The following is a 20,404-nucleotide window of genomic DNA, read 5'->3' as shown; positions in this document are numbered from 1 at the left end:
TCCCTTCATAAAACACAAATAAACTGTCCCATCAACAACTACCCCAGCAGCCATTGAGTGACTCACGAGTACAACAGCCCTTGACAGCGAGCAATTTCCAGCTGATTCACCTACCATTGACCATTTTCTAGGACGTTCCGTTCTCTCTCCCCTACTTGTACTGTATAAGGTCACTCACAGAGCCACTCCATTCAGAGACGCACAATGGCCGCCTCTCTCCCTTATGCTGAGTTACTACTACTCTTCCCCCGTAGCCTTGAGCGCAACAGTAGCCCTTTGTTACAATTTCGTGACAAAATAAACGTATTCCACTCCCAATTTAATGTGGGTACACATAGTTACACAACAGCAGCTTTTCATAGGAGCTTATTGGTTTTCAGTTATTTATATTTCAGGTGTACTCAATTCCACGAAAAGTACCAAAGACCATTTTATGTACAGGCCAGTTACGTGAATGACTTGCGGTCTAAAGATGCTGCTTTACAATAGGTTCCTACGGTCTTGTGTTGAAACATGGCTGGTTTTCTTCCCTAAAACATGATACACACACACACAATGTCTTTGAGCAGGTGCCGGATATTGTTCAGTAAACAATAAAAATTAATTCTACACACTGCAATCTGTGCTTACATGTGGTTTATTGGTGACAATTGAGACAACGTTTCAACCACTCAGGTCTTCATCGGGTGCCATACAATAGGTCCCTGAAGTCTTTAGTAAAGACCCACTTCCCAAAATAACAAAACGATAATTTTTTAAAAGTCTGTAAATATCAGTGGGCTTTTAACGCACTTGAGTTGATATCCGCGGCCTCGCAAAAGTCTAATTAGCATAATAAAACAATCCCCATCCAAATCCGTCAGTTTAAATGTTAGATTTTTTTGCATGGGCTGTCTCAGTTCACTGCATCCGCCAATGTCGCCCTTCTGCATCTGCGGTGAAAGGTGGCAGAGCTAGAGCGGTGTTTGTCAGACCATGAGACATCCCGAAAACGTATGTAGCGTCCAAACTGTTTGGCCCACAAACTATTATGACCCCTCTATGGAAAGATGAGACTCATGAACACGACCCCCACAAGCGTCACGTGTCTCATCTGAAGTCAGAACAGCTGATCTGCCAACTTCTGTCTGTAGTGTCCGAACAGTTTGGACTACACGCTAATATGACCCCTCTATGGAAGGTTAGTCTCTCACAAACACATACATTTAGGATGCCCACAAGCCTTACAAGACTAGTCTGAAGGTAGCCGGGTAGTACAGTGCATTCGGAAAGTATTCAGACCCCTTGACTTTTTCCACATTTTGTTGCGTTATAGCCTTATTGTAAAATTTTATCAATTGTTTTTTTCCCCCTCATCAATCTAGACACAATACCCCATAATGATAAAAGCAAAAACAGTTTTTTTTGAATGTTGCTAATTTATTACAAATAAAAAAACTGAAATACTGGTGCAGTGGTCTAGGGCACTGCATCGCAGCGCTAGCTGTGCCACCAGAGACTCTGGGTTCGCGCCCAGGCTCTGTCGCAGCCGGCCGCGACCGGGAGGTCCGTGGGGCGACGCACAATTGGCCTAGCGTCGTCCGGGTTAGGTAGGGTTTGGCCGGTAGGGATAACCTTGTCTCATCGCGCATCAGCGACTCCTGTGGCGGGCCGGGCGCAGTGCGCGCTAACCAAGGTGGCCGGGTGCACGGTGTTTCCACCGACACATTGGTGCGGCTGGCTTCCAGGCTGGAGGTGCGCTGTGTTAAGAAGCAGTGCGGCTTGGTTGCGTTGTGTTTCGGAGGACGCATGGCTTTCGATCTTCGTCTCTCCCGAGCCCGTACGGGAGTTGTAGCGATGAGACAAGATAGTAATTACTAGCAATTGGATACCACGAAAAGGGGGTAAAATACATTTTTTTACATAAGTATTCAGACCCTTTACTCAGTGTTGAAGCACCTTTGGCAGCGGTTACAGCCTCGAGTCTTCTTAGGTATGACGCTAAAAGCTTGGCACACCTGTATTTGCGGAGTTTCTCCCATTCTTCTCTTCAGATCCTCTCAAGCTCTGTCAGGTTGGATGGGGAGCGTCGTTGCATAGCTATTTCCAGGTCTCTCCAGAGATGTTCGATCGGGTTCAAGTCAGTGCTCTGGCTGGGCCACTCAAGGACATTCAGAGACTTGTCCCGAAGCCACTCCTGCGTTGTCTTGGCTGTGTGCTTAGGGTCATTGTCCTTTTGGAAGATGAACCTTCGACCCAGTCTGAGGTCCTGAGCGCTCTGGAGCAGGTTTTCATCAAGGATTTCACTGTGCTTTGCTCCGTTCATCTTTGCCTCGATCCTGACTAGTTTCCCAGTACCAGTCAAAAGTTTGGACACACCTACTCATTTCAGGGTTTTTCTACATTGTAGAATAATAGTAAAGAGATCAAAACTATGAAATAACACATATGGAATCATGTAGTAACCAAAAAAGTGTTAAACAGATCAAAATATATTTTGTATTTGAGATTCTTCAAAGTAGCCACCCTTTGCATTGATGACAGCTTTGCACATTCTTGGCAATCTCTCAACCAGCTTCATGAGGTAGTCACCTGGAATGCATTTAAATTAACAGGTGTGTCTTGTTAAAAGTTAATCTGTGGAATTTCTTTCCTTAATGAGTTTGAGCCAATCAGTTGTGTTGTGACAAGGTAGGGGTGGTATACAAAAGATAGCCCTATTTGGTGAAATACCTTGTCCATATTATGGCAAGAACAGCTCAAATAAGCAATGAGAAACAACAGTCCATTATTACTTTAAGACATGAAGATCAGTCAATCCTGAAAGTTTCTTCAAGTGCAGTCGCAAAAAAAACACAAAAGTGTGCAGTCGAAAAATGCAAAAAAGACTCTCATGAGGACCACCACAGGAAAGGAAGAACCAGAGTTACCTCTGCTGCAGAGGATAAGTCCATTAGAATTACCAGCCTTTGAATTTGCAGCCCAACTAAATGCTTCAGAGGGTTCAAGTAACAGACACATCTCAACGTCAACTGTTCAGAGGAGACTGTGAATCAGGCCTTCATGGTCGAATTGCTGCAAAGAAATCACTACTAAAGGACACCAATAATAATAAGAGACTTACTTGGGCCAAGAAACACGAGCAATGGACATTAGACCGGTGGAAATCTGTCATTTGGGCTGATGAGTCCAAATTGGAGATTTTTGGTTTCAACCGCCGTGTCTTTGTAAGACGCAGAGTAGGTGAATGTTAGCTATATTTCGTAAAAATAAACAAGTCCTATTAACCCCCAGAGTTGATGTATGTGGCCCCGAGGAAATCTAATTAGCATAATACAAAAATCGCCATCATAATCCGTCAGTTTAAGCTAGAGATATCAACCTGGATTCGAACCCGGGTCTGCAGTGACACCTCTAGCACTGCGATGCCTTAGACCGCTGCGCCACTCGGGAGGTGAAATTATCATGTTTTATTATTTCCCACCGACCATACCCTCAACAAAAAATCGTCCCGCGGCTGAATCTAGTTGATGATTCCTGGCTTAGTAGAAACCCCCCCAGAACCTTGAGCGTTTTAAACGTGGCTGTTTTTGTCATCCCTCCCAGGCATATCCAAGGTGGAGGAGACATATGACCACATGTTTACGGTGACCAGCCAACTGAGGTTCATCGTCACTAAGGAGGACGACGGCGTGCCCGTGGTGTGCATCGTGGACCACCCAGCCGTCAAAGACTTCCAAGCCCTGACGTACCTGGTGGTACATTGTGAGTATGGGCAAACACTTGAGAGAAATAATACTTCCAAGTGTCTTTGTCCACTAATAATGTCTTTCCTGAGGGACTCAAACCTAGAAAATAAGATTAAATGCCATCTTGTCTATTTTCACAGTAATGTGCCTCGCAAACTATATACGAAATACTTATGGAGGGCAAGGGGCTGTACATGTGAGATACATGTATTCTACTGAGTGAGGGATATCGTTTAGATTTTGTTCTTCAAATGTTGACTTAACCTCACTAGGGTATGTGGGACGGTAGCGTCTCACCTCGTCAACAGCCAGTGAAACTGCAGGGCGCCAAATTCAAAACAACAGAAATCCCATAATTAAAATTCCTCAAACATACATGTATTTTACACCATTTTAAAGATACACTTGTTGTAAATCCAGCCACAGTGTCCGATTTCAAATAGGCTTTACGACGAAAGCAAACCAAACGATTATGTTAGGTGAGTGCCAATTCACAGAAAAACACAGCCATTTTTCCAGCCAAAGAGAGGAGTCACAAAAAGCAGAAATATAGATAAAATGAATCACTAACCTTTGATGATCTTCATCAGATGACACTCATAGGACTTCATGTTACACAATACATGTATGTTTTGTTCGGTAAAGTTCATATTTATATCCAAAAATCTGAGTTTAAATTGGCGCGTTATGTTCAGTAGCTCCAAAACATCCGGTGATTTTGCAGAGAACCACATCAATTTACAGAAATAGTCATCATAAATGTTGATGAAAATACAAGTGTTACACATTGAATTTTAGATCCACTTCTCCTTAATGCAACCGTTGTGTCAGAGGAAGGAAAAGCAAACCATGCAATAATCTGAGTATGGCGCTAAAATGACAAATCAACCCAAAGAGATATCCGCCATGTTGGAGTCAACATAAGTCAGAAATAGCATTATAAATATTCACTTACCTTTGATGATCTTCATCAGAATGCACTCCCAGGAATCCCAGTTCCACAATAAATGTTTGTTTTGTTCGATAATGTCCATCATTTATGTCCAAATTCCTCCTTGTTGTTCGCGCGTTCAGTACACAATCTAAACTCACGACGCGCGTGCAAGTCCAGTGGAAAGTACGGCCGAAAAGTCCAAAAAGTTCCGTTACAGGCTGTAGAAACATGTCAAACGATGTATAGAATCAATCTTTGGGATGTTTTTAACATAAAACTTCAATAATGTTCCAACCGGACAATTCCTTTGTCTTCAGAAATGCGATGGAACACAGCTAACTCTCACATGAATGCGCATGGTCAGCGCATGGCACTCTGGGAGAGACCTTACTCAATCTCCTCTCATTCGCCCCCACTTCACAGTAGAAGCATCAAACAAGGTTCTATAGACTGTTTACATCTAGTGGGAGCCTTAGGAAGTGCAACATGACCCCATTTCCACTGTATCTTGGATAAGCAAAGAGTTGAAAACCTACAAACCTCAGATTTCCCACTTCCTGGTTGGATTTTTTCTCAAGTTTTTGCCTGCCATATGAGTTCTGTTATACTCACAGACATCATTCAAACAGTTTTAGAAACTTCTGGGTGTTTTCTATCCAAATATACTAATAATATGCATATCCTAGGATCTGGGCCTGAGTAGCAGGCAGTTTACTCTGGGCACGCTTTTCCTCCGGACGTGAAAATACTGCCCCCTACCACAAAGAAGTTAACTTTAAGTCTATCCATAATTTTTTACACACAAGTTTGCCCCTTTTTCCTTGAACAAAGATCCCAGAGGCCTTTGTCCATACTCAGACAACAGACCACGGCCTTCAGCCTGCATTTGAGCTGTCTCTGCATCAGGAGCTAAAATACACCATTTTTATATTTGCCCTATGTTTAATATGCAGTAGTGGTATTATGATACAATGGGTAAGGCCCTGAAGTGCTTGACTTGGCCTTTTGGCTGAAGACCTAGGCTTCAGATCCCATTATCTATGCAAAAGGGTAAGGATATTTTCTCCAAAACGTTGCCTTTCCTTTCAAACCTTGACATATGGCTCATTGATAGTGTGTTGCTGTACCATGGTTAACCTAAGCCGTGCTTGTAGTCACTCTTGGAGCTTTGTCCGTTCTGTAAAAAGCTTCCGTCCAGGAATTAAAAAAGGATGCTCCATCTGACCTTTCCAAATCTGCCTAGACATGACATTTAGTCACTCTCCCATGACAGTAGCAGATAGGGCTCGAGGTTGTTTGGGCTTCCCCTCCAATTGATTGAGCAGAGCCTGGTTAGGCGGCCCCTCCAATTGGTTGAGCAGAGCCTGGTTAGGCTGCCTATCCAATTGCTTTTTTCACATTGCGCTGAATACATATGGAAGAGGCAGAGCGGATACGATTAGACATGTCCACAATTTCACATGGACCCCTAATATGGCAGCAATTGACCCTTCGCTAAGCCCACCTCCTTGGTTGCAACCTATTATATATATATATATATATATATATATTTATTTTTAACTTTATTTATCTAGGCAAGTCAGTTAAGAACAAATTCTTATTTTCAATGATGGCCTAGGAACAGTGGGTTAACTGCCTTGTTCAGGGGCAGAACGGCAGATTTTTACCTTGTCAGCTCAGGGATTCGATCTTGCAACCTTTCCAACCTTTCCAACTAGTCCAACGCTCTAACCACTAGGCTACCTGCCACCCCATATAAACCCTAGATTGCAGATGCTATGTATTGGACATTGAGAGGCTTTAAAGCCACCGGTCGGCCATATTGGCACAGTCCTCCATCCAGTCGGAGCAGTCCTCCATAGGAATTAATGGAATTCTGCTGTATTTAAATTAAATATTTCAAGGACAAAATTACATGTATTTAAGTATGTTTTGTTTTTGTAGTGGGAACAGTATCCTTAGTACTTTTAATGTTTTAATATATTTTTGTCATTTTTATGTTTAGCTCACATCATATAATTTAAATGTATGCATTAAGGCATCTGTAATAGAATAAATGTGTCAAAAACTAATGCAGACATTAATAAATGCATTTCTATAGCTTCCAAAATCATTTTTATAATGGAGGAGTACCACTAAGATGGCTGCGCGGTGGCTTCAATACAGCACCCCCTGTCAGTCATCCAGGGTTTATATATATCATTGGTTGCAACCTCAGACAACATTTTCCCAGGAAGCTCAATTCCTCCTTCTAACCACTGGTGAAATTCCCTCACAATGATTTCAAACTGTGTTTTTAATACACATTCAAATTAACTCAGGATATTCTTGGGGTATGTGGTGGACTGTCATTACAATTATTTACTTCACGGGAACCTGGTAAAATGAAGGTTGTAGTGTGGCTAGTTATACTGGATGGCTCTAAATGTACTGTCAGCATGCAGCTTAAGTTACTAACCACTTTTGGAGCTAACTAGCTTTCAAATCGTATCCTGATGTCGACAGCAGATGAGAGTTGTATTCATAACATAGCTAACTTAGCTAGCTAACATACATTTCGAAAAATTAACAAGTTATATCAACCCTCTTAGTCAATGTATGCGGCCCCAAGGAAATCTAATTAGCAACTCTAGTTTAAGATAGAGATATCAGGTTTTTTTGCATTGGCTCAACCGGCCGCATCCTCTAATGTGGCAGAGCTACAGCGTGTTTGTCAGACCATGAGATATCCCGAAAATCGGTCTTCTCACAAACTTCTGTAGCGTCCGAACCGTGTCCTACAAATTATTATGACCCCTCTATGGAAAGATGAGACTCTCATGAACATGACCCCCACAAGTGTCACGTGACTCATCTGAAGTCGGAACATCTGATCTGCCAATTTCTGTCTGTAGTGTCCGAACAGTTTGGGCTACACGCTAATATGACCCCTCTATGGAAAGGTGAGTCTCTCACGAACACGTACATGTCAGTTGTTGCCCACAAGTTTCACAAGGCTAGTCTGAAGGTAAGGGCCTCCTGAGTGGCACAGCGGTCTAAGGCACTGCATAGCAGTGCTAGAGGCGTCAATACAGACCCGGGTTCGATCCCAGGCTGTGTCGCAGCCGGACGCAACCGGGAGACCCATGAGGCGGCGTACAATTGGCCCAGCGTCGTCCGGGATAGGGGAGGGTTTGGCCGGCCGGGATGTCCTTGTCCCATTGCACTCTAGCGACTCAATGTGGCAGGCTGGGCACATGCACGCTGACTTTGGTCGTCAGCTGTACTGTTTCCTCCGAAACATTGGTGCGGCTGGCTTCCGGGTTAAGCGAGCAGTGTGTCAAGAAGCAGTGCGGATTGGCAGGGTCGTGTTTCAGAGGACGCATGGCTCTCGACCTTTGCCTATCCCGTGTCCGTACAGGAGTTGCAGCGAAGGGAGAAAAAGGGGTAAAAAGTAAAAAAAATCTAAACATACAAAAATATAATATATAGTCTAGGTAGCCAGGCACTAGTTTAAAACATGCATGGAAGTATACTGAGTATACAAAACATTAGGAAAACCTTCCTAATATTGAGTGGCACCCCTTTTTGCCCTCAGAACAGCCTCAATTTATTGTGGCTTGGACCCTACAAGGTATCGAAAGCATTCCATGTGACTCCAATGCTTCCCACAGTTGTGTCAAGTGAGCTGGATGTCCTTTCGGTGGTGGACCATTCTTTTTTATTTTTATTTTTTTTCTTCTTTTTATTTATTTTTTATCCCATTTTCTCCCCAATTTTCGTGGTATCCAATCGCTAGTAATTACTATCTTGTCTCATCGCTACAACTCCCGTACAGGCTCGGGAGAGACGAAGGTCGAAAGCCATGCGTCCTCCGAAGCACAACCCAACCAAGCCGCACTGCTTCTTAACACAGCGCGCCTCCAACCCGGAAGCCAGCCGCACCAATGTGTCGGAGGAAACACCGTGTACCTGGCCCCCTTGGTTAGCGCGCACTGCGCCCGGCCCGCCACAGGAGTCCGCTGGAGCGCGATGAGACAAGGATATCCCTACCGGCCAAACCCTCCCTAACCCGGACGACGCTATGCCAATTGTGCGTCGCCCCACGGACCTCCCGGTCCTCCCGGTATTTTTAAGTAATTAATTTGCATTTTATTGCATGACATAAGTATTTGATTACCTACCGACCAGTAAGAATTCCGGCTCTCACAGACCTGTTAGTTTTTCTTTAAGAAGCTCTCCTGTTCTCCACTCATTACCTGTAGCCCTCCTGTTCTCCACTCATTACCTGCAAATGAATTACTTAAAAATCATACAATGTGATTTTCTGGATTTTTGTTTTAGATTCCGTCTCTCACAGTTGAAGTGTACCTATGATAAAAATTACAGACCTCTACATGCTTTGTAAGTAGGAAAACCTGCACAATTGGCAGTGTATCAAATACTTGTTCTCCCCACTGTATATATATATATATATATATATAGTTTCCTGATCTTTCTTATACAATACATTCGGAAAGTATTCAGACCCCTTGATTTTTTCCCACATTTTGTTACGTTACCGCCATATTCTAAAATGGATTAAAAAAATAAATCCTCATCAATCGACACATAATACCCCATAATGAAAAAGTGAAAATGTGTTTTTTGCAAATAAAAATCAAAACAAAAAACAGAAACAGAGTATTTACATAAGTATTCATACCCTTATCTACGAGACTCGAAATTGAGCTCAGGTGCATCCTGTTTCGATTGAACATCCTTGAGATGTTTCTACAACTTGATTGGAGTCCACCTGTGGTAAATTCAATTGATTGGACATGATTTGGAAAGGCACACACCTGTCTATATAAGGTCCCACAGTTGACAGTGCATGTCAGAGCAAAAACCAAGCCATGAGGTCGAAGGAATTGTCCGTACAGCTCCGAGACAGGATTGTGTCGAGGCACAGATCTGGGGAGGGGTACCAAAACATTTCTTCAGCATTGAAGGTCCCCAAGAACATAATGGCCTCCATTCTTAAATGGAGGAAGTTTGCACAGCTATTTTCAGGTCTCTCTAGAGATGTTCAATCAAGTTCAAGTCTGGGCTCCGGCTGAGCCACTCAAGGACATTCAGAGACGTGTCCCGATAAACTCTGGAGTGACCATCGGGTTCTTAGTCAACTCCCTGACTAAGGTCCCCAAGAACACAATGTCCTCCATCATTCTTAAATGGAAGAAGTTTGGAACCACCAAGACTCTTCCAAGAGCTGGCCGCACGGCCAAACTGGGCAATTGGGGGAGAAGGGCCTTTGTCAGGGAGGTGACCAAGAACCCAATGGTCTCTCTGACAGAGCTCCAGAGTTCCTCTGTGGAGATGGGAGAACCTTCCAGAATGACCATCATCTCTGCAGCACTCTACCAGATGGAAGCCACTCCTCAGTAAAAGTCAAATGACAGCCCGCTTGGAGTTTGCCAAAAGGTACCTAAAGGACTCTCAGACCATGAGAAACAGATGATCTTTTCTGATGTAACCAAGATTGAACTCTTTGGCCTGAATGCCAAGCTTCACGCCAAATGCACTGTATCTCTCAGATATAGGACAGAAACTTCCTTTACATTTTTTTGTGGGGGAACTACATGTATTTGTTTATCCAAATTCAAGGTTTCATCAAATCATTTTTGAATATTTTTTTATATGTTACGGGGTCCTAAAATTCTAAATCAAATAGCTAAATGATCCTTGGTATGACCTTCTTAAAACAATTCCATACGTTAGCTTATGGGGCTTAGCCAAGGGTAAATTGGATTTGACATTTTAGCAAATACTAAAAAATTATGTGATAATGAACTATCAATCTTGAAATTCTTCTCCAAGGTGAGCCAGCCAACAGACCAAATTATAACCGTTCTCATTCCACGGTCTGCCTCACATGCTCTCATCAGACACATCGCTTCTCCATGCCTCGCCATGCTGCCGGGGCAGGCAAAAGCAATCGATGTTAAAATCATTGAGTGCACAGGCTGTCCTAATAGACTTCATTCTGCCATAGGAAAAAAAAGAAAAAACATGTCCAGGGATATTAAATAAGCTCAGTAATAATATAGATGGCTGGCTGGGCAAGGCAAAGACATTTTCCCTACTGCGCTATTGCTTCTTCCCCCCGTGGGCAGGTGGAGGGCCGAGGCTTAAGAGCTGCTGGTGGACACCAATAATAAAGCTAAGCAAATAATTCTGTTAGCATAATGATAATGGCCATCTCCCTCGTACGATACAGCTGCTCTTAATTTCCCCAAGTGGCAATATCAGGAAGTCACAGGAATGTTTAGTGTTTGTGTCTAAGGAGTCTAAGACAGTACGACTCTGAGACAGACGATGGTACTGTAGCGTTCAAAACACTAAACCTCTACTTTCATGATATCAAGATGACAATGACAGGAGATACTACACTGCAGTGGGAGGAAAATAAGGGATGTACTGTAGTGTCTTTTGTCAGTACGACCCTCTGCACTCCATGTAACGGTTTAATTTGAATCCACCAACCACAAGTTCTGGGCAAAGTGGTTACAATAACCTTTGGGATAGTGCAGTTGAGAAACTAACACAGCCCAACCCCGAAACAAAGTTCTCACTCGTAAAAACGGTACATGCCCGTCCAACAAACGTGGCGCCACGCCCAGCCTTGTCCATCACTCAGACAGAGCAACACAGCTTCTGCCAGGTCTGTAATTTGGACGGATGGACGGCCTACAGATTGCTGTGTGTTGACCGGAAAGGTCGTACAGCAGAGCGGCTGGGGTGAGCTACGCTGTTGACATATTTAGTGATCTTCAAAGTTTAGGTTGAGAATGAAAGGAGACAGGGCATTTACCATTAGGAGCTCCTAGACTTTGCAGTGGTCTGCCAGAGGAGATCAGGCTAGCTGATTCAGTGCCTTTTTTTATATCCCTGCTAAAGACACACACTACCGTTCAAAAGTTTGGGGTCACTTAGAAATGTTCTTGTTTTTGAAAGAAAAGCACATTTTTTGCCCATTAAATTAACATCAAATTGATTAGAAATACAGTGTAGACATTCTTAGTATTGTAAATGACTATTGTAGCTGGACACGGCAGATTTCTTTATGGAATATCTACAGTTGAAGTCCTAAGTTTACATACACTTAGGTTGGAGTCATTAAAACCCGTTTTTCAACCACTCCACAAATTTCTTGTTAACAAACTATAGTTTTGGGAAGTCGGTTAGGACATGTACTTTGTGCATGACACAAGTCATTTTTCCAACAATTGTTTACAGACAGATTATTTCACTTATAACTCACTGTATCACAATTCCAGTGGGTCAGAAGTTTACATACACTAAGTTGACTGTGTCTTTAAACAGCTTGGAAAATTCCAGAAAATGATGTCATGGCTTTAGAATCTTCTGATAGGCTAATTGACATAATTTGAGTAAATTAGAGGTGTACCTGTGGATGTATTTCAAGGCCTACCTTCAAACTCAGTGCCTCTTTGCTTGACATCGTGGGAAAATCAAAAGAAATCAGTCAAGACCTCAGAAAAAGATTTGTAGACCTCCACAAGTCTGGTTCATCCTTGGGAGCAATTTTCAAACGCCTGAAGGTACCACGTTCATCTGTACAAACAATAGTACGCAAGTATAAACACCATGGGACCAAGCAGCCGCCATACCGCTCAGGAAGGAGACGCGTTCTGTCTCCTAGAGATGAGCATCTTCTTTGGTGCGAAAAGTGCAAATCAATTTCAGAAAAACAGCATAGGACCTTGTGAAGATGCTGGAGGAAACCGGTACAAAAGTATCTATATCCACAGTAAAACGAGTCCTATATCAACATAACCTGAAAAGCCGCTCAGCAAAGAAGAAGCCACTGCTCCAAAACCACCATTAAAAAAAGCCAGACTACGGTTTGCAACTGCACATGGGGACAAAGATCGCACTTTTCGGAGAAATGTCCTCTGGTCTGATGAAACAAAAATAGAACTGTTTGGCCATAATAACCATCATTGCGTTTGGAGGAAAAAGGGGGTGGCTTGCAAACCGAAGAACACCATCCCAACCGTGAAGCACGGGGATGGCAGCATCATGTTGTGGGGATTCTTTGCTACAGGAGGGACTGGTGCACTTCACAAAATAGATGGCATCATGGGGGAGGAAAATTATGTGGATATATTGAAGCAACATCTCAAGACATCAGTCAGGAAGTTAAAGCTTGGTTGAAAATGGGTCTTCCAAATGGACAATGACCCCAAGCATACTTCCAAAGTTGTGGCAAAATGGCTTAAGGACAACAAAGTAAAGGTATTGGAGGGCCATCACAAAGCCCTGACCTCAAGCCTATAGAAATAAAGTGGTAATCCTAACTGACCTAAACAGGGAATTTTTACTAGGATTAAATGTCAAGAATTGTGAAAAATGTAGTTTAAATGTATTTGGCCACGGTGTATGTAAACTTCCGACTTCAACTGTACATAGGAGTACAGAGGCCCATTATCAGCAGCCATCACTCCTGTGTTCCAATGGCACATTGTGTTAGCTAATCCATTATTTTAAAAGGCTAATTGATCATTAGAAAACCCTTTTGCAGTTATGTTAGCGCAGCTAAAAATTGTTGTGCTGATTAAAGAAACAATAAAACTGACCGTTTTTAGACTAGTTGAGTATCTGGAGCATCCGCATTTGTGAGTTCGATTTCAGGCTCAAAATGGCCAGAAACAAAGACTTTCTTCTGAAACTCGTCAGTCTATTCTTGTTCTGAGAAATGAAGGCTATTCCATGCGAGAAATTTCCAAGAAACTTAAGATCTCGTACAACGCTGTGTAATACTTCCTTCACAGAACAGCGCAAACTGTCTCTCACCAGAATTGAAAGGAGTGGGAGGCCCCGGTGCACTACTGAGAAAGAGGACAAGTACTTTAGAGTGTCTAGTTTGAGAAACAGATGCCTCACAAGTCCTCAACTGGCAGCTTCAGTAAATAGTACCCACAAAACACCAGGCTCAACGTCAGCAGTGATGAGGCGAGTCCTGGATCCTGGCCTTCCAGGCAGAGTTGCAAAGATCAAGCCATATCTCAGACTGGCCAATGTAAAGAAAATATTAAGATGGGCAAAAGAACACTGGACAGAGGAACTCTGCCTAGAAGGCCAGTATCCCGATGCATCCCGAATCTCTGTTTGAGTATTGGTTAGACTAAAATCATGGTATAGAAATGTTATGCTCTTAGTGTAATTGAACCCCGTTCTCCCGTGTGCCCGTGCACAACACGGGGATTCGTAGCTAAATAGCCCAGTACTGTGTAGCCTACTCCCGACCGTCACATTGTACAGCGCCATATTTATGTTCCATCCTAACGGAAACCCAGGGGATTTTTTGTTTTTCTTGGCAAATAAACACCATAATATTAATCTAATTTATCCCAACTCTAAAAGTAATTGGAAAGGTAGATACAAATTATTTGTGACATTGTTGTTACAATAAAGGATGTAAGCAAGATGCTGTGTTTTTATTTACATTAGTGATGGACAGCTCGTGGCATTTTGAAAACAGGTTTTCAAACACTTGTAGCCCGATTATCAGGACAATAGACTCTTCATAGCCCTGCTACTGTAGGTGTGAACATCCCTCTACCTGCAATGTATTCGATGCTTAAGTACTCTGAAGTGTTACATTTCTAACTCAAAACAGCGGTACAGTATTTCTTCAACATCTTTATGCTTTAGTTAATAAAATAACTAGAAAAAGACATTCAAAATGCAGATAGTTATTTAAACTACATTTTAGTTGCACTTCCACCTTGCTCCACGACCATGGGGAAAACCTTGCTGAGAGGATCAATGTATTTGTTGCATTGTAGTATCGTCAATTTCTCTAGCCAAAACATTTTTATTGCTTCAAAAGTTTGGACACACCTACTCATTACAGGATTTTTTTTATTTTTACTATTTTCTACATTGTAGAATAATAGTGAATACATCACAACTATGAAAAAACACTTACGGAATCAGTTAAGAACAAATTCTTATTTACAAGGACAGCCTCCTCCTTCCTCCCCGTCGGGGAATTGATCCCCGGTCTCCCGCGTGCCCGCACGGCACAGGGATTATTTAGCTTAATAGCCCAGCACTGTAGCTTACTCCCTACCGTCACGTTGTACAGCTCCATATTTTCCGTTCCATCCTAATGGAAACCCAGAGGGTTTTTTGTTTTTCTTGGAATAGAAACAACATAATATTAATCAAATAAATTAAGCAACATTTCTTAAAATCAGTCCCATATACTATGTTTTCACAAAAACACATTTTCAATTCTCTAGTACAGCCACTATTGAAAGCTATCAAATGCTTCACAAAGATGCCCTCTGGTGGTCAAACTAGCACTAACTAGCATTAATGTTACCAGTGGTTGGCACTTAAATAACGTGCCAAAGAATTCTGTGGCGCCACGCAAGCTGTGCTGCAGTACGCTGCAACTTTTAAAGGACGAACCACTGTATGTGGCAGCACTGCAAGCTCCATCACAGGGAGAATATTCGATTTGGAAAAGCTATTAGGCCTAAATACGAAGGCAAGATGCATATTTTTCCAAGGGATCCTAAAGGACATGTTTTACAATTTGGTGCCTCTTAGTGCATTTAGCAAGGTCATAGTTTATCATGTTATATTCTGTCTTGTACTGCTTCCTTTACCATGCCTCAACTAGCTAACTCTGCTACTTCAACTTATACTGCTGCTGCTGTTGATAAAAGCAATAACATTAAAATGGTGATGATGATGATGATGATGACGGTGATGATCCTGGTGGTCATATTAACACAACACCCAGCAGTAGTGCAGTAGCCATACTGTGTGTTTATTTTCATGGTCCACGCCAGCTGTTGTTGCCAGGGAACTGTTCATAAAGGGAGGTAATGGTGTGCTTTCTTTGACATTCTCTCTCTCTCGCTTCCTTCTCTCTCACTCTCGTACCTTCACTCTCTCTCAAATTAAATTGCTCCCTTTTTCTCTCTCTCTTGTCCCCTCTCCTCTCTCTTTCTCTTGCCCTTTCTCTTACCTTTCTCTCTTTCTTTCCCCTCTCTGCATCTCTCTGTCTCTCTCTCACTTTCCCCGTCTGTCTGTCTCTTTCTTCTCTCCCTTTCTTCTCCCCTTGCTCTCATTAGCACTGTACATAATACAGAGGCTGATCTTTCTTCTGAACACCAAAGGGAGCTAAGGGGGGCCTTATTAGTGTTTAGGCAACATTCAAAGGTGGCCCGGGCTGATGTACCCACTTTTATAATCCTGTTTCTGTCTTAACTGTTGTTGAGAAGGACCTTTTATGGCTTTCTTACATAAAGCGTCTTTGACGTCCAGACAGTCTAGTTAGCGGGGCAGATTTTTTTTCTTATTTGATCTTGTTTCCCTTCCCGGATACTACAAGGACAGCAGATGGTGTTGGAAGTTCATAAACCTTACAATGACTGTCGTTAGTCTTGAAGGGACATATTTTATTTTGACTAATTGCACCCTGCAAAGGAACACCTCTAGATAACCTATCGATATAACAACTATTCCTCTATAAACGATAATTAAAAAGAAACAAAAGTTTTATCTGGGGCACTCCTTCACACACTCCAACAACCTTAAAGTCAGAATCTCTGAAATTATTTTATTATTGGTTAAGTTGTCTTGTACACGTTTGCAGCTAAAAGCTGAATTGCAGTATATAGACAAAAAAGAAACAAGAAAAAAAGGAGATAACAGTTAGCTAGCTGAAGAAAAAATAAATGGAGAGCAGCTAAGTCTAGCTTCAGAGAGGGCCTGCTCCTGGTAATGGCATCTATTCTGCTGGCAGCTGAGTTGGATGGTAGGGACAGGATTGATGATGGTAATGGAGCTGGAGTTGTCCTCTCTTCAGACGTTGTTCTTGTCAATCCTCAGCTCCCTCTTTAGCCACTGGGTGACTCCTCCACTATGCTTTCTCTGCTGCCGGCACACCACACACCAGTCCAGAGTATAATGTCTTCCTCACTACGAGGGAGCCTCCTGCCGTCACCACACTGCAGTTCACTCACAGCCACTTGTGGGTGAAGAAGGCAGAATGCATCTTTTGAAAGCTAACAGTCAGCTAAGATAGCTAGCCAAGCAATCATTAAGGTTCTGTACAATAATGACACCCAAACCATACTGCAAGCCCCCCACCCCCATGTCACAAGCCTGTTTCATTTCACACAAATGTTGTAAACAGCGTAAGCAGCTACTGTATACACAACCACCCTCAATTTTGTACAGGGATTTGAAGTCCGATTTTGTTCTCAGACAAGTCCTCCGGAACACTAGTTTTGTGAACTTCCCAACCACACGTCTGTACATTTCACATCACGTAGCCTACATAAACTTGGAATGAAGAAACATTAAGCAGACTGAAGCCTAGCTACTTTATAAACTTGTAACAGAACTAATGACTTGCTTGTCACATTGACGCACTCTCTCCCCACATTTCTCCCCTCCCTCCCTCCCTCCCTCCCTCTCCACAGATAAACCGGAGGTGAAGATCATAGTGGAGTTTCCTGATGGGCTGCCAAGGGAGGGACAGAACATGGAGCTGTCATGCCAGGCCAAAGGCAAACCCCAGTAAGACACACCACACACACACCACACAACCCACACATGTAACTTTAAATTATGATTTTGCCAAATGGCGGGAATGCAGCGAACAGAGCTCACACACAAGTGTACATCAGTAGGAGTGAGTGAATAAAATGTCTTGGGAAACCCCAACCCCCCCCCAAAAAAATGGCACATTACAACCTATTTGTTGTGATAATTGTGTTGCTCTATAACCTGTTTGTTCATATGCCTTGCGATCGTGGTATATAGGCCTAAAGGCCGAGACAATAAGAAGACACAGTGGCAGAATAAATCCAAGCACACCTTTGTTTCATCACAAAACAGGAGAACAACCTCTGTCCAGTGAAGTCCACAAAGTATATTGCATGTAACAAACAGTTACATGACCTACAGCATGGTCAAGCAAGTTACTGTTACTGACATTTTCTGACCACTAAACAACTATTGATTTAGAACCACAGAGTTACCGCAAGTCGCAAAGAAAACAGGAGCTGCCTCCACTATTCCAGCACCATTTCAACTTCAACATTTCAGCATCATCAAATCACCTCTGCTTAATCTAATACAGTGACAACTAAAAGATACCAAAAACAATTTAGTCCAGTCAACGTATGCTAAATATGATGTGGCTGTCCATGGTTCTGACTTCTGTGTGTTTGTGTGTGTTCGTGCGTTCGTGCAATGACCGTTTGGGACACAAACGGTCATTACATGACGCCGTCAGCCGTGCGATCCCCGCGAAGACCTTACATCATTACGAAGCCTCCTGTCCCGAGGCGCATTAATTGTGAACAATACATGTCAGATGTGTACACACACACACACCACACAGGCCCCTCCCTCCCTCTCCCCTTCAAGTTTTGCACTCAGCAGGGAGAGTAAAGGCGGATCTCACCCGTATTAATTTAATAAAGATGAAAATACAATCAATACAGTGGGCCAGAGAATTGGAAGTCATTTTCATTAGAGCTTGTGAGAGTTCTCTGAACTCATTACTAAGCCGAGATAGTGACAGGCTCTGGCCGTCTGTCCATTTGTATTCTATCTACCTTCCTCTCTTCCCCCACTGCCTCCCTCTCTCTCTCCATCCTCCTCTCCCTCTCTCTATCTCTCATGTGTCACCCCACCCCCCAGTAAATCTCTTTTTCTAGGTCATTACTCCATTTTTAGGCTGACACTGTGTGTGTATATTTAACCTCTGATTCCGGTTCCCTAAGATTCTTGCCCCGACGAGGGATTCCAATTTGCTCTCTCGAGCCGCCCGCCGCCGCAGCCATCAAATGTTTTTTCACCCCGCCACAAAGGCGAGAGTTCAACTGTTACTGAGCTCAAACTGCTCTTTTGTTTCAAGGCTTAGCCCTTTTTCTCTTTCTTCCTCCCTTTTTTCTCTCCCTCCCTCCCTTGCTCTCTCCAAACCAAGTGTTTTCAAATGGAAGGAAACAAGTTTAAACAGCAACACAAAAACAGAACAACAAGAGAGAGTCCTCGGCACCCACTCAAGGGACATAACGGCGTGTTAGCTAGCTAGCAGCCAGCCATTGAAAGTTGCGAGAGCAAAACAGAGTTAAGAGGCGCTTTGTTTTCCCCCCCTCGGTGGCTTCTGGTTCTTACATAGCTCATCAAAGAAATGGGATCCAGATCCAGCACTTCCTGTAAGCTTCCTGCCAAGGTAGTGAGGGAACAAAGATGGCTGGGTAATGTAGTTAGCCACATCACTAGGCCAGGAACATAAAAGGCTCCCCACCTAAATAGCACACACATATACACACACAAATAGTTTGGCAATCAAAGGTGAAAGAATCTCATTGGGTGTGTTGATGTTTACCCTATCGGATGCGCCCTATCGGAGCCTTAAAAGGGGAAACAAACAAGAACTTAAAATATATATATATATATATATATATATATATATATATATATATATATATATATATATATATATATATACACTGCTCAAAAAAATAAAGGGAACACTTAAACAACACAATGTAACTCCAAGTCAATCACACTTCTGTGAAATCAAACTGTCCACTTAGGAAGCAACACTGATTGACAATAAATTTCACATGCTGTTGTGCAAATGGAATAGACAAAAGGTGGAAATTATAGGCACTTAGCAAGACACCCCCAATAAAGGAGTGATTCTGCAGGTGGTGACCACAGACCACTTCTCAGTTCCTATGCTTCCTGGCTGATGTTTTGGTCACTTTTGAATGCTGGCGGTGCTCTCACTCTAATGGTAGCATGAGACGGAGTCTACAACCCACACAAGTGGCTCAGGTAGTGCAGCTCATCCAGGATGGCACATCAATGCGAGCTGTGGCAAGAAGGTTTGCTGTGTCTGTCAGCGTAGTGTCCAGAGCATGGAGGCGCTACCAGGAGACAGGCCAGTACATCAGGAGACGTGGAAGCATAGGAACTGAGAAGTGGTCTGTGGTCACCACCTGCAGAACCACTCCTTTATTGGGGGTGTCTTGCTAATTGCCTATAATTTCCACCTTTTGTCTATTCCATTTGCACAACAGCATGTGAAATGTATTGTCAATCAGTGTTGCTTCCTAAGTGGACAGTTTGATTTCACAGAAGTGTGATTGACTTGGAGTTACATTGTGTTGTTTAAGTGTTCCCTTTATTTTTTTGAGCAGTGTATATACTTGGGGTGGTGATTGATTTAGCCCGCCAGGTACAAAGGAACCAATTGAATATAGTCCAAAAAAGGTAACCTATCTTTATTTGTAATTATTTGGCATAATATGTATTCAAGATCTAGGTCTAGGGGAAACGATGTGTGTGACCAGTGAAATTACTGTCCCCTCTCTCTCCTATGGAGCCAATAGAATAGTTCCAAAGGTGAAAACACGGATTATTTGATCACTGAGTGACATTGCTGTCCCCTCTCTCTCTCTGTAGTCCTCAGCAGATCAACTGGGTGAAGGTGGATGATGACCTGCCCTCACACGCCCTCATCACCGGCCCGGACCTGTACATAGAGAACCTCAACAAGACCTACAACGGCACCTACCGCTGCTTCGCTGCCAACTCAGTGGGCGAGTCGTATGACGACTACATCCTCTACGTCTACGGTACGTACCTCTCGATTCAACACTGTCTCTCTCTCTCTCTTTATCTTTCAATCCTCCCCCTCTCTCTCTCGGAT

At 43.0% G+C, this 20,404-nt stretch overlaps 1 protein-coding gene across 1 annotated transcript in view; it reads left to right on the top strand.

Annotated features, from left to right (window-relative positions):
• The window catches only part of LOC120056988 (cell adhesion molecule 1-like), a 438,190-nt gene that overhangs the window by 391,370 nt on the left and 26,416 nt on the right, over positions 1 to 20,404 (top strand). The window contains exons 6-8 of the mRNA XM_039005316.1: positions 3,586 to 3,744; positions 17,154 to 17,250; positions 20,158 to 20,330. Of these exons, the coding sequence (XP_038861244.1) occupies positions 3,586 to 3,744; positions 17,154 to 17,250; positions 20,158 to 20,330 (429 nt within the window). The remainder of the gene's footprint in view (positions 1 to 3,585; positions 3,745 to 17,153; positions 17,251 to 20,157; positions 20,331 to 20,404) is intronic.

Source organism: Salvelinus namaycush, chromosome 12 (assembly GCF_016432855.1).
Source record: "Salvelinus namaycush isolate Seneca chromosome 12, SaNama_1.0, whole genome shotgun sequence".
NCBI lineage: Eukaryota > Metazoa > Chordata > Actinopteri > Salmoniformes > Salmonidae > Salvelinus > Salvelinus namaycush.
This window is presented reverse-complemented; position numbering and strand designations above follow the sequence as displayed.